Below are 21,760 nucleotides of genomic sequence, written 5' to 3'. Positions count from 1 at the left end.
AACTCGAAGCCGCCGTGGTGCTTTGGCCTGGTTCCGGCATCAAGGTTCAAGTTGGACGCAGAGCACAGTACTAGCAAATGGCTTGGCTCGGGGGGGGTGGGGTGGGGTGTGCAGCAGAGGCGGGCGGAGAGATATCCGATGGTTACAAACGCCGCCAGCCGGCTTCCCTCCGACACCGCCATCGCCTGGATGTACCTCTGTACGGATACCGCGTCTGTTGTTCTGGCGTCGGGATACCACACGCGTGGGCTGTGTCAGACTTTGCAATAGCCCTGTGAAAACCTCGCGTCCGCAGACACAACCACGCCGACACGCGCTTCTTCCGTTCGTTCTATTAGCTTTGGCGACCAAAAGCTCGATGACCTACCCTCAATCGGCCGAGAGAGATGACAAACGCAGGGCCATTTGCGGTCTAGCTCGATCAAATAGGGAACTCATGTCCGCCAATCTTGTGTGAAGATGCCAAGATGCGACGAGTCCGTCCCACGCTGAAGTCATGGTCCCTCAAAGACGAGTGCCATACACTACCTATCTCTGACGAGACGGAACAAGAACGACACTGATAGACGCAAGAAGGAGCGCTCGCTTCCTGTGCGAAGACGATAATAGTCCGGAATAAAGCCGATATCCCAGCCGCTACTACTCTGGTAACGTTGCGAATACATTGCGATGGGCAAGTTGCGTGTCATCAGCCGAAAACTGTCGCGTGAAGGAGGAGCGAAAACGAAACCGCAGCACCACCTCCTTGGGGCAGATCCCTGGAAGACGGGTCGGGCACCGTCGGGGGATGCTTGGAGGGGAAAGCCGATGCTGTGTTGTGGTTGGCGATCCCTGCAGTGATTCGCGTCAGTGCTGAGGTCTGATGGAGGTCCCGTCCCTTTGATCGATTCATCATCTTCTATTCGTGTCAGAGACACAAAAGTCCTGTCTGTCTGCCGCGGCTCTCCAGCAACGGCAGCTCTAGGCGCCGTGCGCTCGACATTGGCAATGTCGATCTGCTGATTGAAGTGAGCACGCAAATGCCGACTGGCACGCAGTGAGTAGTAATCTTGTTTTTTTTTTTTCTTTCTTTCTTTCTTTCTTTCATAGAGGCAGCTGCTAGCTGGTCTTCGGTAGTCACTACACCATCATCACAAGAGGCGCCCCTCCCCCCCATTACTACTTCTCCGCCTCTGCTGTGGCTTCACGGTTTGTGGATGGCACATATGACAGCGGCCGTCCAGCCTTCTTTGCGGAGCATGTGGTTCTGACAGCCTTGTCCCTTTGGTGCCCCCAAAAGGACGCCGCCGTCTTGGGAGTTGGAGATTCGACAGCGGCGAGATCTCGAGCTGCTTTTTCATGGACCCTCTACCCCTAACGACAAGCGCGCTCTTCCGGTGGAGCACCCTGCCGGTCTCCCGCGTGGCTTCAGACCTCAGCAGTCATTGAGGCTGTTTTGCGGTTCCCCCGATGACTCCACCATAAACGTCGAGTGAGTAAACTAGGTACGTGTACATAAACTAGTACACGTGCAAACCGACAATCTCGGCGCTACGCAGCACAAGCCCGGAGCGGCGCTGACTTCACGGCGGTGTTGCCTTATGGTGTACATGGCAGATTTCTGCACAACAGTATCATCCCCTTACCCCCCCGTCGGGTTGAATGCCGCCGGCGAATGCCTTCATTGACCGCCACTTGCAGGAGGTTGGCAGATTTTTGGGATGCGGACGTCTCGCGAGATGACAAGCATGGGTGGTATCACACGAGTCATGGAGACCAACTACGTCAACGGGCCGTGTTTGTTGGAACTTTTGGTAGACAAGCCAACGCGTTACGTTTCCATCATGTCAAAATGTGATGGGGGGTGGTTTTCTTAGCAAGCCGTAAATTTGCTTGATAAGTCCACCATCACGAGACTAGGACACACCATCTGATTCTGACTCGCTCGTATCCGATGAGGGCTTCGGAAGCGGTAAGGCCCATGTCTGCGAATTGCGCCCAGTGGAAGAGGTACGTACATAATACACTACCACAAGCAAAGTGCCGGCCGGGAGGGAGTCTTGGTTCGCTAGTCAGTCCTTGACGAGGGGGAGGGGAGGGAGCGTTTCTTGCTCCAAATACCCCTCACGAGAGCAGCCCGCAGATTTGACGGCAGAGTGGCACCCCTTGGATCGCTCCACCAGAGCAAGGTCTCTGCCTGCAAGATGCGGCATGGTCGTGGTAGGTAGCACGATTGGGGGGGGGGGGGGGGGCTGCCCGACCACTCTCGAGTCGACAAGTCGAATTATCTCCGAGATTACAAGGCCTGGAGGCGGCGCTACAGAACAATCAATGCTCGGGCTTCGCTGGCATGGAATTGCTCGTTCGCGGGACTGCGCACGACCTAACGCAACAGTGACAGGAATTGTCCAGAGTTGTGTCAACCTGTCGTTTAATTCCGAGAAAGACGCCGCGGCGGCCGCCGCTACCATCTATCCTAGCGCAGTAGAAGCCAACACGCATTGGAAGCCGCTGTTCCCACAGCCTTTCACTGGTGTCACTTCCTTCCAGGATACCTAGACGACCGACTATTCGTGCCGTTAGTGTGTACAAGGACGAGGCCGCACAAAATCTCCACTTGGAACAGCAGTCCCGCGATCATCCACGTGGGAGCGGTATGCGAACCCATGCCCAGCCGCCGCCAGCTCTGGGAAGACAGGCGAGGCGAGTCCTTCTGGAAAGGTCTCTACAAACAGTGGCTGGCACACCCAAGTGTTGTGCACGCCTCGGAACCGCACACACACTCACACACACACACTCACTCACTCACTCACTCACTCACTCACGGCGCCGGGTGGTCACAGCCCCTCTCGAGGGTCCAATACTACATATTAGCTGAGTCCCTGAGCTGAGGTAGGGCTGTCTGTCGTGTGGCACACGGAAATACCTTCTTCAAGCGAATATGCTCTGGCCAGTATGCCCCGCACCGGAATGCCCCAAAGCAGGGCTTCTGCCGGTTCGAGAGTGGGGGGGGGAAGGAGGATGGCGGTCGGGGGGGAGGGTGTACTCCTGTTTTTAAGGCACCTGGCGCGAGAAGCGTCGGGAATGCAGCTCGTCTGATCTGTTGTTCGAGCCAATGTCTCCAGCTCCAGCCTTGCTTGTTTCATTTCGTGGCTCTGCACTACTGGTTATCACTGGCTGCAGCAATGTGAAGGAAGGGGCTTTGCAAAGCCCGTACGGATAGACCGCACCAAGCCAGCCGGGTTGAACGAGCCATGCGTCTCTTCATCTCGGCAGGCAAGGGAGCCGCCAAGAACGTCGACGACGGACATTCCTGCAATGTCAATTTGACAGCCGGGCAGTAGGCTGTACCCCCCCCGATCCTGCGGTTTGAAGGTCGCCTCACGTCCGGGATGTGCAACCTAGCAACCGCGTCCACGATTCAGTCGAGCCCTGCTATGACGACAGTTCCTGAGTCAAAGGACCGACTCGATTCCAAGCTGCTTCGACATTGCATCTCGGCCGGATGCCGATCATGGAGCTTTTACCAAGTTCATCTCGCCAGCATCGGGCCCAATCTGCCTGTTCAAACTGGACTCCGACTGAAGGAGCCTCAATCCCGGCTCCCACGGCCGTTATGTATCACAATCGAAGACGCGGGGCCTCTTCCGGGTGGATCCCTGCCGACGCCGAGGGTCACGGTCTTTGGCACGGTTACACGGAATCGAAGCGTCAGCAAGGCACTGTAACGACGACGGCGGCGGTGACAGCCGCAATCACCGTATACTACTATGTTAGCTACATTATACGAGATAGACGAATGCATATATAGTACTATGTATTCGTATTTATTTATTCATATTGGGAGGCAACTGCGTCATTGGCAACTGTCCGCGACTCAAGCACCGCATGAGAATGGAAGGGGGGGGCCCGCAGCTCATCAAGTCGAGTTGACGTCAGAGGGGGCCATATTGCCGTTCCAGGCTCCAAAGCCTCCCTTCGAGGTTGATCAACACTTGCTTGCATGTAACCATGCGCCCAAGTTGGCAACGGAATCAAAAGGACTTCAACAACTCATCTTGGCCCCCTGTTTCCGCGTCTTGTTATCGTTGGCCCGACGGTAACATTCCCGTCTGCAACACACGTCCATGCGCGGCGACAACTCCGAGCAGCATCCTTGGCAAAACCAACCCCCGGGTGGCATTTTGGGAGGGATATTGGACCAGCTAGGCAGTGAGGTATCATTGAGCTTTGGGAGATGAGCTCTGATCGCGATGCCCGCATGTGAGATTGGCCGCCGTGTCTCGGCCCACGCTGGCTCGCGAGTCACTGGATACGGTTGTGTCGTGTCCAGGCACTGATCATCTGAACAAGATCGTCCCGCTTGGGAACTGTGAACCCCCGACGCGCCGCTGTGTTGTAAAAATCGTGGCACACGACTGTTTCGGGCAGTCCCGGGGGCGGCTCCGACGTACGCGCGACGATGACCTGGCAACTAACTCCCACATACAACCGCTCTTCACCACTGGGCGATGTAATACAGATCCAGAGAGGCAAGACTATGAATTGTACAGTACAAGCCGAAACTGAATCCTTATTCTGTCGCATGATAAAGGAGTAGGCTGAGAGGCGGACGGGGGCGCCGCCCTAGTAGGGTGGGTTATAGAGGGGACGGAGAGGGGCCTCGTGCAAGGACTCGTGGAACAGACGTCGAAACAGCTTTCTAAATACGGTCGCAAGGCGGTAGGTATAGGTGATCGGACGAGCCAGCGAGCGCACCTCACACACACACACACACACTCACGCACACATACTGCACGTCGGTGATCCTGTCGAGAGACACCGCTGGCCGGTCTCATGATGTTGACATGTCGCGGGCCGTCGCGGTTGTGGCTGCGCGTGCGCTCGGCCTGTCTTTGCTTGCTAGCCGCTGCCTGCGTGTCTACCTTGCCAGCTTCACCAAGACTCTGTGTCTGTCCGTCGGCCGCTGCCCGCCCCCCTTCCCCTGGATTCGTACGTGGTGGGCCATACTTGGAAGGAGAAGGGGACTAGAGCCTCGATCGGCATTCCCAGACGGTCTAGAGGCGAGTCCATGGGAGTTGCCGTGGCCCGCAGATGCCGCGTGCTGGGCGGCGGCCACGGCAGGACCAGGTCAGACCTGGGCTCTCGACGTGGCGTGGAGAGATGCAGACACAGAGGGCAACGACGAACGGACTCTCTCTCGCGCTCACCGCAGTGGCCGACTCCCCAACCTTCCCTCCCTGTCTCGGTCCGGTTGGATGAGTGAACGCGAGCCTCCCTCGAGACGTTGTGGATGTTGCCTCCTTTTTCGAGGTTCTGCCCTTGGTCCACCGAGAGATCATTTGTGGGAATCGGCGGGTTGCCACCTGACAAGCTTATGTGGAAGACTGTGACTTTCTCCCCATTCTGGAGGGAGGAGGGGCGAAACCACTGGCAAACTGGATCACATGGGAAGTTCTGGATTGCGAACGAACGGTACTGACGCGTGCCACTGCCCCCTGCCTTTCCGTGACTGAGCTGGACTGGATAGACAGGATGTTTTTTTTCTCTTCTGGTTGTTCCTAGGCTTTTGTTTCCGCAAAGCCGGCTGCAGTTTATGGGCTGCTTTTCTTCTTCTTCTTCTTCTTTTTTTCTCTCTTTCTGTGGATTCGGTATATGATTTTCTCGGCTCGGGATCCGTAGGTCTCGGCTATAAACGCGAGACAATGTAAACCGAACGGGGGGCCCCCATCCCCCGAGCCAGCAACGTCAGGGAGGGGGAGGAGGGTGAAGACGGTATACGAGATGGAGATGTTGGGGACTCGATCTTTTGTTACGGGAAGAAGCCAGGGGAGAGGGTTTCTGCGGTTGTTTTAGCTAGACGGGTTCGTTCGGCTTTGTCCCTTGATTGCGACCCCCTCGAGGCTCGATGAAGAGGCCGCAGGACCGCATTCTGGTTTGGCCTACGCAGGCTAGGAAGAGGGACAGACTACGACCCCTGAGGCGCCTCCGGAGCCCGTCGGCTGCCTCGTTCAACCAAGCCCTGATGAATCTCGCGCAAAGCATTACACGACGTGCCTAGTGGTTCCCAAGGCTTTCCCACCCGTCGACAACCATCACGCGTTGAGATTGCGTCACCGTCTGGGGACGGGGAAGGGAGAGAGACCCAGTTAACTAGTGAAAACTCTGCAGCGCATCGTGACCGAGGGAGAGACCATGGCTACGGCTCCCCGGTGAGCAAATTCGGATAATGGAGGGCGACGACAAAGTCTTGACCGATGGACGATGGATCGATGGATGATGATGGGTTGGACGGACGTTGAAGCAAGCAGGAGGAGCAAGGCAAGTCAAGTCAATTCCACTTCCGGTGGCTTGGTGGGAAAACGGGAATGAAGAAGAATATGCCAAAACAGAACAAAAGAGTTGACCAGCCTGGGGGTCGAACCCAGAATCTCCTGATAACTTGCGCGATGCACCGCCTCCCGCTCGAACGGCCGAGGGGAGAGATGGAGGTGTTGCGGGATCGTAGTCAGACGCCTTGCCATTGGGCCAACCGGCCGGTGGGTTGCGAGCAGCCCCGAGGAATCGAGACTCTAGGATGCGGGTCATTGTGCGGAGGTGGACCGTCTTTGAGGAGTTTTGGTGGGCTGCGGGTGCCCGGGCGGTAGTGTGTGGGTTTGGTTCTTGATGAGGCTAAGTGGCGCCGGGTCTCTCTCGGAGAGGTAGGAGTACGGAGACGGGGGACGAGATGTTCGGGGACGATGGAGAGGCAGCTCGGCTTCGAAGGACTGTTTGCCTCTCGGTGTCTTGGCTGTTCGTGGTGAAAACTTGTGGGGGTTGACGTTGAGCCCGTGATACTTGGGGGGGTGGGCGGCCAAGCAAAGCAACGACTCGAAGCCACAGGAACCAACCGACTTGTTGCCGGTCATGCACCCGGCCACGCACTTCCATCGTTGGACGGGACTACATCTGGCAAAAGGACCGTTCTGGGGCAGGTCGTTCGTTGAGTTGGGACCACAACTCGCAGCAGCCCCGGGCAGGAGGTCCGTTGGACGAAGACGAAGAGCCAACCCGACAGATGTCGACACCGTTGTTTCGTTTCGGTCTGCTTTCTCGGTCACTCGAGTCGCGGTTTGGTGCTTTTCAAGGTTCGGTTCTCCCATGGTTCTCCCAAGGCTCGTCACGCAAGGGACCGGCGTTGTATCCTCTTGAGGAACCGATGCAAGGAGCATCGTCGCCCGCTGGCATCTAGCAGGGCACTCTGCAGATTGTCCGAGGCCAGGGATGGTGGCTGCCCACTCTCCCTTTCGTGCTCCTGGATGCCTTTGCTGAACTCTATCCTGGAGCATCAGCTTCGCCCGCTGGAATTCGATAGCGTCGAGGGCGTTGTTGGCAAGAGGTGCATAACGACTCTGCCGCTATGAGCTAGAGAAAAGCTTTGTGGTCCTGGCTCCCACGTATGACCGGTCACATCATGCAGGACCATGAGAACTCCACTTGTATAGTACAGGTCTGGTTGCGTTCGAAATGGCTGACAGAAGGGAGGAGTGCCGCCGTCCTGTCCCCCCCCAAGGGCCCATCTGACCAGTTCCAGGAGCCGAGCCACCTGTTCTTCTCTTTTCCCTCGCTGATCTCGAGCTTGTCGTCACTTGACGCGTTATGGCCCAATGCTGAACCGTAGCATGTCAAAAGTCAGTCGACCGTCCGACATGTCCGTCCGCGGAAGAGCCCCGCGGTGTCCAGCTGCACCGCGCCACAAACATTGCCTCATCTTCCAAAATATAGTTCACGGCAAGCTTTCACTCGGCCAGATAAGTCCTTCTACACATCACGTGACTGGTGCCGATATCTTGGCCCAAGCCTGGGTTTGAACGCCTAGCTGTGGCAGAGCAGTGCGGATCTCCCAGAACGGGCGAGCCTCCAGTTCCCGATACTTATGGTCTTTCGAGTGACCGGTAAGTTAAGACCAACTCGGTAGGCTTGTATGGGTCTTGATAACAGGTGGGCGGTCGCCGTGGCTGGGTAGACACATGACTTATTTCTGTCCTAGCTAGTCAATATATATTTATGACAAGGCTCGAAACTGTTGTTATTTGCATGTTTCTGGTCACGTTTGCGAAGGCTTTCAACTGAGGCAGAAGACGGGTGTCAAGACATAGACACAGAAGACAGAGAGACACTAGGATGTGTCTTGTATACTAGATCAAATGACTGCGGTGTATTTCGGTACGTTGGTATTCCGGTATAAGAACTATGATCCAGTCCATGTAGATACAGTCGCTATGCTCCGACCCTGAGGTGGCTACTCTATCTCTCTCGTCCATGTAGTCGTCTGCTTTTCTCTTCGAGACAAAGCATACGGGGAGGCGCCGATGTTTCCCTGCCAAGGTTCATGGCCACGAGAGTAGATTGTGTGCAAAGGTTACCTGATGAAAGCGATATTGGGCCCCCGCCATACGACGCTATTGAAGACAGCTGCATAAGTATTTGAATAGGTTCTTGCTGATAAGCTGTTGGACTTGCTCTGCTCCTAGGTCAGGTGGCTTGGTAGAGATGCTCTCGACACCTGTAACATCCCTACGGACGAGATGTCACTGGGCGATTATCACAGCCGTATCCACCATGTCTCTGTTGGCACTGATGTTGAACTCTACGCAGACTAGCTAGACGACTGGACCGTCACTAGCAATACGGATATTCTGGGAGATGGAGAGCTTTAGCACAGTGTGTTATAAGGTATATGTGGACCGGTCGACGCAGGCAAACGCGACTTGATATCTTCGCGAGATAACCCTTTGCCGAAGCTGGAGGAACCTGCCGACTGAACACCCTGAGCCATGGCCCTCCTGTTGAGCAAACGGAATTTCGCGTCACAGTCGAATGCTAGATCTCAGATATGAGGCTGTCTCATAGTAATCGTCGTCCTCTCCTCCAACGAAAACGTAGCACTGTTCAAACCCTCACTGGGGTTTCCCCCATATTTCTTTACTTTCAGCAAAGGCTTCCATCATGGGATTTCCGTACTGGAAGTTGATCATGGCGCGAGTCAAAAAGACCACGGGCAAGCCCATGGAAGATGAGCACGACCAGACTGACGGCAAAGGGGCGAAGGAACCCCCCCATGACAGGACCGGTCCAGGAGCCTGAGCCAGGGCCCTTTTTGGTACTTGTCTTCGGTAGCCAGATATAGGAACACTAGGTGCGAGGACGATGAGGCTCAGGATGTGCTACTTGCCGTATGTTACACAAGTATCGGGTGCTTGCGCACCTCCCAGGAGGAGAGGCTGGGTTGGAGGTCTCGTTGTCAGTTGGGAGCAACAGACCGAAGCCGAGGATCACATGAACTGGAAACCCTGATGCCGGTCTTACTTGGTTTCTGATGTGCCCACGGGAATCACATTTGAAGTAGCATGCAGATTAGCACACCTGTTTACGGATATGTTACGCAGTTTCATTACCGGCCCGTATATTCGAGAGATCCCGAGCCCAAACAAGTCTCCGAACCTTGGCCACATTTCAGCGTGTGCTACAGTCTCAGAGCACGTACAACGCACCTACGGTGAAGTGAGGAGTCTCGGTATTCCTCGCTGTCGGCATCTCGGTATTGTTCGGGCTAAGAGCAGGCGGACGAGAAGAACGAGAAGCGACGGGTGTCGACTACGGAAGCTCTCCATCGTTCACTGCTGATAAGGCACTGCGAGATCACAGATGACTATTCTCAATCGATGTACAGTCAGAGGAGAAAAGGATGAAGAACCGCTCGCCTCCGCTCCTTCCCAGCCGGCGCCCTGGATGCTGCTGCTCCTGGCCCTTCTGTACGGCCTTCTTTGCCTCGAACGGGCTCCAGGCGAGTCCGTCGGATTGGTAGGAGCCGCCAGGTAACCCGCTTCCTCGGGTGATGAGCTCTCTATCGTAACCATACCTTTCCTTTCCAAGTTGACTCCCATAAAGATTCGTAGCTGCCCGTGGACTGCTCGCAATATCTGGTATGACTACATGCAATGAACCGGTCACCGGCGCTCGATACCAGTGAGACTGCCTCCTCGGCATCCTCAACAAGAAGCCTAGGCCCAGGGCATTCTCTAACAGATATGCGGAACACCTCTCCCCCAATTCCCGCAATAGAACGAGGCCACCGTAGGGTATGCTAGGCAAAATCCTCACGCTAGTTCACATACTCCCCATAGAAGGATCAACGATATCACTCGTTCTCTCAGCCGTCATCGTTCGGGACCAGGCACGGGGTGAACCCCCTCTGCCTCTATGACACCACGGCATAGACTGCCGCCTAGCTAGTCTTCCCGGCCTGTATACCACAGAGAACTAAGCGTCTGGCTGATGATGTGCGTCGCGCGACTCTCGTGTTACGCGAGGTACTGTTCCGCCATGAACAATGCGCAGTAACCCTGGGGAGCCGCCCCCAGGAGACGACAAACGGCACCAGTCGAACCTCCTCGACGTCGAAGCGTGGACGACATGGAAAAGGGCAGCCCTTCCGTCCCGCGAGAGCTTGTTCAACGGGGACAAGCTATCAAGTCCCTTGAGAGCCTCGCGACACACTCACCTCGTCGGGCAGTCGCCGACCACTCGTCTACCCAAAGAGCACCCCCTTCCCCCGAAATGCATTTAAACCTGCCTTCAAAAAGCAGCCCAGTCTCTACCGGTCAGACATCCATGGAGACCAGCTGAAGGAAACTTACTTTATAGGGTGTGGTCCATGCGACCGCTGAAACCTCGCTCAACTGCCGGCCGACCAAAACGGGGCACTCTTCAAAGCCTGGTTAAGCGACGATCCGAAAGAGAGAAGGCCTCCTCCAGGGAAGGGGTATTGGGGGCCATGCTCCAGTTCATGCGCTTCGTCTTGCCGTAAGCCCCCCCCCTTTTTCGCCGGTCGAGCCCTACGAGAGTCCCCTTGCGAGACCCCTTTTCGTTGTGTCCGTCGGGCAGGTTGACGACATCTCGGAACCCGATCCGGCCTGACCCGCATAAGGACCCCGGCGAGAGAGGAGGACTGGGAAACACCCGGGGGGGATAGCAACAAAATCAGGTTCGAGCCAGTTTCGGGGATCGCCTAGAGGAGGAATGATGTATTAGTAACCAGGCAAACCTGGGGGGTTTTTTTTTCCTAAGGAAGGGGGAATCCATCCTCGGAAGAAAATGTGATGTATTGCGGCCTGCTTCCCGCATCTGGATGACCGGCCGAGACCCTGATTTTTGCGCCCATGTTACCCCCTCCCCCACGCGGAAGCAGGACGTCATTGTCGATCGCCTCTCTCTCTTACACCGGGGGGGTTACACACGTGAGAGGGAACTGCTGCACGTCAGACCAAGTTTTTCCCCCATCCTCTTCCATCTCTTTGAGATGTTGGAAAAAGGGATATAAACGGGCTCGATGGGAAACGGTTGTAGGATTTTTTTTGGGGGGGCAGACAACGATCAGAGAAGACCTGCAATTAACAGAGATATATATATACATCATCGCGAACCGCCGCCCCTTGCAACTCGATCAAGCCCGCTCTTCATCACCAGAAAAACAAACATACATCAACGATGGAGACCTCCACCGCGCAATCCCTCATCATCTCCCTGGCCGTCGTCGTCGCCGTCTTCCTCGCGGGCTTCTTCGCCTACCAACAGGGCATGTTGGACCCCGTCATCGAGCAGATCGGGTGAGTGCTTTTCCGACCCTTTTCCACCACTTGCCCGCAACCAAAGGGAATGAATGTGTTCCGTGGCCGTATCTTGCTTTGCCTCACACTGACGCTCTCGTCGCGCGACCAGCATCATGTTGTTCAAGGCAAAGGCCGAGGCCGAGAAGAAGAAAATGCAGGCGCAGGGGATGAAGGCCGGCCAGGACTTTGTCGATGGTGAGTGCAGAGCAGCCCAATCCCCCACCACTTCCTCTCTGTCTCTCTCTCTCTCCCTCTCTCCCTCTCATTTTCCCTCTCTTATTTATAAACAAAAAGATGAAAACAAAATAAAATTACAAGAGAACAAAGAAAATACTTACACGGCGCTTCGGCGGAAATCAAACCTTACCCCGGTGCTGACACAACTCTCGCAGGCCAGCTCAAGGGCAACAAGCAGGCGGCGGACGTTGCCGACGGCATCGGCTCCGTTGGCGGGCTGAAGAAGCAGCTGTAATGGGGGAAACCAACGAGTGCCACACCCAACTCGACCCAACCCTTTCCGGCGGGTTGGTTCGAAGCTTAATAGCCGAGTATAGCCGCACTTCGTAGAGTAATGTAATATTGTTATAAGCATAAACGGGTTCAACGGAGAGAAAGTAGCGGTTATGAAATTGGCTCGAGACATTATGGACCGGGGCTTTTGTCACAGACTTTTGACCTTCAACCCGGGCACTCGTGCTATGTTTTTTGTGTCCTTTCGTTCCTTCTGGGTTTCGTTCTGGAACAAATCGGGTGGCGGCGCTAAAGGAGCCGACGTCTTGATTTTTCCTTTTATTTTTTTCGTCAACGAATTGCCAAACCGCTTCATGTGTACCAATCTCAGTGACGTGATCATGAGAGCAGGAAAAACCAAAAAAAGAACCACTGGTTGATTGACTGGCCGTCATTGCCAGCCAGCAACGATCTGTTACGTAGAGATTAAGGAGGACAAGGAGTTTGATGACCTCATGGCTCCCTGGCACTGCCCCGGAACACGTACAGGCGAGGCCCCCCTGGAGCTGCTGCACCACACCACAATCCCGCAGGCCCGACAAGTTACATACACGTATCCGTAGAACCAACCCAAAAGATTCCTCCTTGCCGTCGACAAGTTTGTTGGTCTCTCAGGATCCGATTGGGCGGGCTGGGACAGGGGGGGGGGGAGACAACCCCCCCCCCCCCCCCCCTCCTTTCCCCCGGTTCCCGTACAACCGTGAATCTGAGGGAGTGGCGATCACCAGCGAGCTCGGACGCAATCCACACACCCTCGTTCAACGCACTCCCAAAACCGCCGGCCAGCCGGATGGACAGAGGGACGGAGAGCTTTGGTAGCTTGGGCCAGCTATATGTGACGGCAGCTAACACAAAACAAGAGGATTCAGCCCCCGAGGGCTTTGTTGCAGTTGCGGCCCTCGTGCTGGCCACGAGGCGTCGTCGGCACTTGCGGATGCTCCCACCCATTGGTAAGCTCGTTGGGCTACCCGTTTCCGTACCCGCTCTTGGCAGCCGGGCAATCCGACACTGGCTCCTCCCCAAATTTTATTTTTTTCAATTTTTTCATCTTCTTTTCAGTCGGTGGATGGTTTTCCAGTTGCACTATTACACTCGGCCGGCTGTGTACGTCCAATACTGTGTACGGATAGAATCCAGTAGTTCGTTGTCCAGGGCACGCCATGGCACCGAGGCGGAGCCCCGAAATGTTGTATATCCGGCACAGGGCTCATCTGCGCTCGGAACCCCCTCCATATTGCCCCTGTGAGGCTGTGAGGTATAGAAAAGGCTTCATACTATGGTCTGATGGGTAAGTTTAAACTCCATAACAGGTAGTGTGGAGTTGTGACCCACGTATGAGAGACTCTCACTGGCCAGAATTATGATAGATGTGCACAAGAACCTCAAAGTACCGTCGCTGAAATAATCAAAAAAGCACGGCCACATTTACCTGACGAGGGGGTTAAACTTTGGCCTGATACCATAGTAGTACATCTGATTGGTGGGCAGCCTCCTCGCACTCCTGGACTAAAAAGAAAGAAAAAAGAAAAAAAGAGGGGGGGAGGAAGCACCGAAGAGAGAGAGAGAGAGAGAGACAGAAAAAGATACCCCATTAAATTCTCCATTTTCTTCGCGGCATGCCTGCTTCGGTATGACTTCGTGCATCATCCCTGGCCGTGGACATTCTTCAGTGAGAGAAGAGAAAAAATAGACCGAAATCCCGGTTCTCCGGCCTTGAGCGGGTCGTCTGATGTGGCTTTGGTTTGCCAAGTGGCATCCCGACGCTGGAGCAGCCATCCATCTTGGGATTCGCTGGGGGCAGGGAAGCGGGGATTTCTTCATTTCCCAGCCACATCCGCGTTCAAGGTTCATGTTAGTAACCGAATCGAACGTTCAAATAGAGAGCTTGCGACCGCGCCAAAATAGCAACGACGGACGTATGGCAGAGGTGCCACCCGAGATGAGCCAGCCTTGAACATTGGCTTTTTTATGGTGCCACCTTTCTGTTTTCGTGACATGCAAGAATGCCCCCTCTTTTGGGATATTTGCCTCGACGGCTTAGGTCTCGAGGTATCGGGAAGCCCCAAGTCGAACTATGGAGTGGAAATGGGCTGTCTAGGATATAGGAACACGCAGAAGGACGGAACTGGAGTCTTCTCCGGCGGCAACGTGGTGCGCTAGTGGACACATCAAATCATCCCGTTGGCATTTAATCGGCGTTGGCCGTGCGCCTTTCTCGACAGACCCGACCTTGAATCTTAGTGGTGGCGCGCCTCGCCGTAGAAGAATCCGGAATGAATCCTACCTGGCTTCCACCAGAGCTGCCGCATCTTGCCACGGGGGATACCCCGCGCTTGGAAGGGAAGGAGAAGAGAACCGGCTGATGGCACGAACAGCACGGGTGACAGACAACGTCTGCTCCTTTGCCGCCACCTCACGGGATCAATGCTGGCTGTCTCTCGCACCGGTGGACCAAGCATGCGACACATAATGACATGTAAGGCAGACAGCCGATTGCGAGATTGGGCTTGAGCAGCATTCGAGTGGCCTATCGAGCCTGTGGTCAGAGAGGTTGTAAGTGACCTAGCGCACGTAGACAAGAGGCAGAGCCCAAGGCGGGTGGTGTAGAATTGCAGCAATAGCGTCTCATGCATGCATGCATGCAGCTCTTGGTTTCGATGATACTGCAGAGCTGCGGCTTGCACCCTTCGGGTCCAAGGGAGGGGGAATAGGGCGAGACATTTGTGTGATAGTGTCAGATGCTAGCGCTGCAGCATGATACCTACGCAGTGTGGCAGTATGGCTGGTAGCCGAGGCGTTTGGTTCGCTCGCCGAAGATGAGTAACGACTTGCTTGCAGGCGTCCGGCCAGTGGAGGGGGCGCGTTTGCACACGTCTACCTAGGACAGGAGCAGCGTGAAGCGGGAGGGAGGGTTGGAGGCGGCAGCGGCGACGACGTCCGGGTAGAATGAAACAGTTCCCGGTTTGGCCGGATTAGTTCATTGTCGCAAGGTGTTTGCTTTTCTTGCTTCCCCCCTTTGGTTGCTTGGGCCCAGCCGGGCTGGCCTGGTGGTTCTGGGGGTTCGTCGGATCGCGGTCGACTTCCCTGTCTTCGGATTTGCACGAGCTACGGCAGAGGCGATCGGTACTGTGGTGCGCGATGTGGTGAATACGTAATAATAGCAAGGTGGGATGCGACAGTCGCCCTCACCCCGCCCCGGTTACACGAGGATGGCAGCGGGGGCGGGGTGTGAGAGCAGGGCCAAAAAGGGACGAACAGATCAGATGTGGCCCAGAAGGGGTGCTGCGGGTACAGTCAGTCGACAGGGCCAACAGACGACGGGAGCAGTAAACACACACGAGGAGGAAGTGGTGGTTCGGGTGCATCGAGATATTGGCTTGATAGTGAGTGCGATGCGTTAGCCAGGAACACCGAATAGAGTGCCACACCCATTCGTCGACCCAGCACAGGGCATCCGATACGCAGGAATGAATGAATGGATGGATGGATGGATGGGTGGGAGCTGCCGGGTTCGCAATGCTGAGCTGATGTGGGTGGGATGCAAAAAGAGACGGAGAAACGGCCGGACAGACAGGACAGTCACGGCTCAGCTCGGCCCCCTCTCCCGTCCTTGACAGGAAATCTGATGGTGGCTGGCGCCGCACTGACAGTCTGACATGGTGTGACGAATGGAGAAGAGCCGAAGGACCCTACGTCGGACTGATCCAATCAATCAATCCATCAGACAAACATTCGTCTGTGACTGCTGGACGCAGATGTCAGTGCGTTCGCCGCGGCGGGCCAGAACCCGGAATGATATGAGGACGAAAGCGAACTTGAGGCGAACTGGAATGAGCCCACACATTTGTCATTGCCGGAAGTCGAGATAGTTTAGCGAGAGAGAAACACTTGCTGTGTGGTCCGAAAGACAAAAGAAGAGACAGCCACTCTTGCCTGCCCTCTTTCGATTAGCAAGGGGAAAGAGCGAGAGAAAGGAAAGAGAGACACGAGGAGACACTGGACCAGACCACCTAGCTACCAATGGGGCTTGAACCCCACTTCACTCGGTAGCTGCTGTCGATGGCATGCGCGAAAATGGACGCAACTTCCTTTTTTTCTGCTCCACCGTAACACTGTACTTTCTCTTTTAGGTTTCTGTGATTACCTGGAAGAAGGTACGACCGCGGATCGTAATGTCTCCCGACTCCTTCGCTGTGCGCCGCAGAGATGGAACAGACGCTCAGCCATTTCTTGGAGGGGGATGTGTTTGAAAGATGCCAAGATGGGGTTACCGCGTCCCTGGCCGTCCCTCGCATAGGTAGTCAAAGCTTCGTGACGGGCATAATCAGAATGTGTATAGGCAGACAAACTTACCGACACATCAATGCAATACGGCATGGTTCGCCCAATGCGTAGATCAGGCCGCACCTCAAGACAAGACAAATCAAGACGAGTAGGAATGCCGACGCCAACCCGTGTGTATGTGTGTCTACACTTGCGCCCGGTCCCATCTCTCTCTCTCTCTCTCTCTCTCCATGTTATGCGCGCCCATGTCTCCATGTCTTGGATTGGATGGAAGGTGCGGTTGCATGGCCAGAGAAGAGGAGATGACCGAGCGAACAGATCGCCAGGGTCCGATGGGGGTTGTGAAGGGTCAGGTCACACGGGCTCGGGCTCGCAGCGAAATGACCTGGTTTCAGCGCAATATACGCTTCCTGAAGAGGCTTCTCTCCCTGCGCCCACGCGGCAATAGTCGTTACCCTCCTCGACAGCGAATGCCTCGCCAATGAGGGACGGCAATAACGGATAACGGCTACAGCGCTCTGGGTTGAAGACACACGGTGCGCAAGTGGAAGGGAGAAAAAGGTAGGCCTAGTCATGTCTTTGAATGTCTCGATCGAGGACGTTGATAATATTGGCTGTGTGGAGGGGATTTTTCTTAGGTATTTCTTATTCCCCACTTTGCTTTTCGAGCGTCTTATCCAAATGGGTCTTGGTTCTTCTCTTTTGCTTTTACTAGTCTTTTGAAGCATCTTTCCGATGCCGATCTGCGTAACCAACTGAGGCACTTTGGCAAGAGAGAAAGAGAGAGAGGGAGGAGGGAGGGAGGGGTAGAGTGAAGGACGGAGGAAAGAGAGAAGGACGGAGGAAAGAGAGAGATGGAATATTGGAGCATAGGTTGGCTTCTGAGACGAAGTGAGAGTGTTGGTTCTTCGTGTTGCTGGCGTAACCTCTGCGTACCTTGCCGCATACCCACGCATCAGCCAGCATTTGTAAGTGGGAGGAGTAATCGTGCGAAAACCTAAAAGACGGCAATTTGTCAGGCATCAAGTATCCGTACCTACTCACTGACCCCCCAGGTCGACTCACGCAGCTAGTAAGTAGTAAGCTGCTTGCCGGCGTGTGTGTGTGTGTGTGTGTGCGTGTGTGTCAGCAAGCAAAACACCAAACGCAGGTAGTCTAGTCATCATCGGTATGCACGCACTTTGCTGTCAGTCCTGGATAGTCTGATGGTCTAGTCCTGATGCAGTTACTGGTATGGCACTAACTACCATGCTTGAACGAGTCAAACGTCGACGTGTGCTGCACCGAGAAGAAACAAGCACGAGAAACAAACACGACAAGCTACCCAGGGAGTCCGCTGTACCTGGTGTGTACTCACTCCCTACCTGTGTAGATGCACATGTGCCGTTCGGCACAGAAAAGAGAGAGAGAAAAAAGGCCCCGTCCGGTTGTCGGGCTGTCAGTCAGTCAGTCAGTCAGGTTGTCGGGCTACGAAAGCCCCACAGCCGAAAGTTTGGCCCTCACAATACAGTGCGATGTACGGATACTTTGGTGCCTAGCAAAAGCTGGAAGTGGAAGGGAGCCCCCAAAGTCAATGGTTTCGGGTTTGCTCGGCAGGCGCTCAAATGAGGCCAAGAATACCTTTTTAGTTCATTTGACATCATCGCCTTGCCTGATTCAAATACCCACCCCCATCAAGCAGAACTTTGGCGAATCGACCGGGGCGGGACTACGCAGCATAATGGTAGGGCGAGTCAACCGTTCATCTCTCCTAGCCCGTCATCATCCCGTTACCCTCTCTAGGTCCCCTGACGGTTGTTCGTTCACCTGCTTCACGCCTCCGCCTGGCGTTCGTTTGGGAATCCTGACGAGCATCGAGCCTCGAGCCTCGCAGTTGAAGTGGCCAAAACTGATCACAAGCCTACTCTAGGCCTGAAAGTCTTGGACCGGGTCTCGTCTTGGTCTGGTCTAGTTTGGTCTGGTGGCCTGGTGCCGCTTCTCTCGTGAGTGTTGGTACGTCTAGGTTCAATGTACACTACCATGTACATCGTACTGCTGGAACCCGGTCTTGGTTCATCTGGGTTCTGATCCGGCGCCGTTGACGGCCAGCGCGACATGGATCATCGCTCTAATGGCCATCCTCGTCGCCCGCCCACGTCACCAACCAACCAACCACATGGACGAGTAGTGTCATACGTACCGTCTGTAAAGTACTCTCAGGCCTTTTCTCTCTCTCCCTTGCTGCCCTCTCACGAGTCACACGCCCCCCAAACATCAACGCCCACACCCCACTTGCAGCTGCTGCACCACACACCCTACACCCCCCCCCCCTCCCCTCCACTTCCCCCTTCCTGCAGGTCTCTTACTGCGTTCCGCTGCGCTGCATCATGGGTGGTGAACCGTGAGCCTGCTGCTGCAACAAATTGTCTGCACCTTGCTAAAGCTACTTACTGCTCCGCCCGCATCTCTCGTAAGGTGGAGGATGCTCAGTCGATCTTGTGGACCTGGTCTGAGTCTATTCAACAAAGTCCAATTCGTCCCCCAATTTCTCCCATCTTCTTCTTTTTCATGACTCTCCATCCTCTTCCCATACCGGCCTTCCCATACCGGCGGGAAACTAGAGTGAACGCAGCCGTTTCTTGGTGCTTGTGAATGAGCTACACCACATACTCGCCGACGCATGTCGCTGCGTTCGTACCCCCGTCCTTATCCGCGAACGGGGACAAGACATCACTGCCGCCAACGCCCATAATCCTCCGTCACAAACTATGCAACGGGTTTCCAGCTTTCTCCCCTCCTGGGACGCCAGGAGGAGAAGTAACGCCAGCACGACGAGCAACGGCCGAGCCAGCATCGCTACCGCAAACGGCATCCGATCCCCTCTCGAGAAGGTCTTCCGCTGGTCTAACAAGCCCACCGCGCCCCTCACCACCGCCGCCCTCGCCTCGGCCGCCTCGCGTGTTGGCCGCGAGGCTTTCTGGCCCGCCACCCTCGATGCCGAATGCGATCGTTCTGCTCGCATATTGAAGTCCTTTTGTTGTAGGCCATCCTCGAATCTGATTTTGTTTCTCCGCCTCGTCGCTGGATTAGCATGCCATGTCTTGCCTCGTCGTCGTACATTGCCACTAACACCCGCTCCTCCTCTAGCCGACGGCTTTCTGGCACCACTGGATAGCCTGCTAAACACGGATGCTGACGCCAACGCCGAACCAAAAACCCCTGCTCGCGTTTTTAAAAAGATACCTCCTCGCATAATACAGGATGCCGCCGGCATTGCCATCTTCACATGTATGCGATCTGGTCTGTGGATGACAGGATCCGGCGGCTCCGGCATTCTCATCGCCCGCAAAGCCGACGGCACCTGGTCACCACCCTCGGGCATTCTCCTGCATACGCCTTCACTAAGTTTTATTATGGGCGTAGATATTTATGACTGTGTCCTGGTAATCAACAACATCGCCGCTCTCGAATCACTAATAACTAAACCCACCGTTACCCTGGGAGAGGACATCAGTCTCACCACCGGACCATTGGTGGCGCTGGAATCAACAGAAGTCGACAGTAGATGGAAGGACCTCGACAACACCGTTCTCACATACATGAAGGCGAGAGGACAAACCCAGAACGTCAACTTGAACGGCTGCATCCTGACCGAGCGAGCAAACGAAAACGAGAGGTTCTACGGTACCAGCTTGTCGGCCATGGACATTGCCGCGGGAAACGTGTCGAGACACGTGGAGGAAACACGCCCACTATTCGAGGTCATCAAGGAAGCCGAGGGAAGGGTCGACGCCGACCAGGCCGTTCTGAAGAAGCTGTCGGCGCTACCGGCACCTGGCGATGCAGTCATTGAGACACCCAAAACCTCGCCGGCATCGCCCAAGACTCCCTTCGGCATTCCTCTAGCGGACGATCCCGATCCGTTCGGCGTTCTCGCTTTAGAAATGGCGGGCTTGGAGATCCGGGAGGCCGGTACACGCCTTCGGCCTACGAGCAGTCAGTTCGAGTTCCACCCTGCCCCCTCGAGCCCGGCCTTTTCAAGATTCCGCCAGAGCAGTGAGACGTTCACGACCAAGAGCAACCGAGGCAGTCTCATGTCAACCAAGACGAGCCGTACCAAAATGTCCGAGGCATGGACGCAAACAAACACGACCGACACGCCAGCCACGTCGCCGAGTCAAAGCCAGAACCAGAGCGAAGACGGTGCCTCCGTCAGCAGTCTTCCCGTTCTCAAGGAGCCGGAAGAGGTGGACTACACCAAGATTGACTTCACTCCTCTGAGGCAGATCAGCGGGAGAAATTCCATAGAAGGAACCGTCATGGCAGGCCGCGACGATCACCTGCGAGCCGACGTGAGCACCATTGACGATGCGACTACCAAGGCCTCGAGCGTTTACACCAAGGACGATGCTAGCGTAATCACCACCGACGATGACATCTACATGGAGTCCCGGAATGAGCAGCAAGACGGTGACGCCGACGATGAGGATGACGATGAAGTTGACGAAGATGACGAGGAGGAAGAACCCGTCATCTTCGAGATTGCCGCCGCGCAACCCGCCGCGCGCACAGCCGTCATGGCCGCCCCTATTCACGCCAAGGGCGCGCTGGTGACCATCCCCAAGAGAATCCCCCCGCCCCTTCCCCCGAAAAGCCCAATGAGGAGCTCTCGCGCCAGTAAGAGTGACATCGGAGACGTCAGTCATCTTCAAAGCCCTCTTCAGTCCTCTTTCACTCCTTCTCCTAGACAGTCCATCGACTCGTCCTCCATTCGGAGCGGCTCGGACAGGATCCCATCGATCACGGAGACGGTACCCGATCTGTCCGACGATGAGGAGTTGGAGAAGGCCAACTTCACACTCGGCGAGAAGACGCAGCAGGCAGATGCGCCTGTTTCCAAGACAGCAACGGCTCACAAGTCGGAACAAGCGACGCCTTTTGCACCTGGAGCCTTCCCAGATGATGGATATTTCCTCACCCCTCTCGGCAGTCCGTTGAAAGAAGTCTCCAGCGTTGAGTCGAGGCAGCATACCGCCCCGAAAGCAGCCGACGTCGCATGATACCATCATTTTCTTATTCTTCCCTCATTTTCTTTTATTAGTCTTTTTCCCTGCCGTTTTTTCTTTTTGAGCAGACCAGGCGCCGCGGCACCATTTGGACACAGTTTTCAGTCCTATTCCTATCTTTTGAGATGTGTACCAGGCGTTTGACGGCTTCCATGATTGATCCTCGCTGAGGATACCGAGCAACTACTGCAGATAACGACCAATTTTATGACGGGAAAAAGGCGTTTACGGATGTACAGGACCAAAATGGCCGGCACAGGGGGGCATACCACATGAATAGCAGCTACGGGT

The 21,760-nt window shown here is 55.3% G+C and overlaps 2 protein-coding genes and 1 non-coding gene across 3 annotated transcripts; 2 read left to right on the top strand and 1 right to left on the bottom strand.

Annotated features, from left to right (window-relative positions):
• Positions 1-6,382: 6,382 nt before the first annotated feature.
• Positions 6,383-6,517, bottom strand: GLRG_13081. The gene has a single exon. It is a non-coding gene; the product is annotated as a tRNA-Arg (tRNA).
• Positions 6,518-11,508: 4,991 nt separating this feature from the next.
• GLRG_02765 (uncharacterized protein) lies at positions 11,509-12,102 on the top strand (the record flags this gene model as incomplete). The annotated part of the gene is made up of 3 exons (XM_008093450.1): positions 11,509-11,627; positions 11,740-11,825; positions 12,023-12,102. The coding sequence occupies 3 exons, from the start codon at positions 11,509-11,511 to the stop codon at positions 12,100-12,102; spliced, it is 285 nt and encodes a 94-aa protein (XP_008091641.1).
• A 7,069-nt stretch (positions 12,103-19,171) lies between these two features.
• On the top strand, positions 19,172-21,463 carry GLRG_02764 (LAS seventeen-binding protein; the record flags this gene model as incomplete). Its single annotated transcript, XM_008093449.1, has 2 exons — positions 19,172-19,442; positions 19,551-21,463. The coding sequence occupies 2 exons, from the start codon at positions 19,172-19,174 to the stop codon at positions 21,461-21,463; spliced, it is 2,184 nt and encodes a 727-aa protein (XP_008091640.1).
• Positions 21,464-21,760: the final 297 nt, after the last annotated feature.

The sequence above is a fragment of the Colletotrichum graminicola genome (genome assembly GCF_000149035.1).
Source record: "Colletotrichum graminicola M1.001 genomic scaffold supercont1.8, whole genome shotgun sequence".
Taxonomy (NCBI): domain Eukaryota; kingdom Fungi; phylum Ascomycota; class Sordariomycetes; order Glomerellales; family Glomerellaceae; genus Colletotrichum; species Colletotrichum graminicola.
This window is presented reverse-complemented; position numbering and strand designations above follow the sequence as displayed.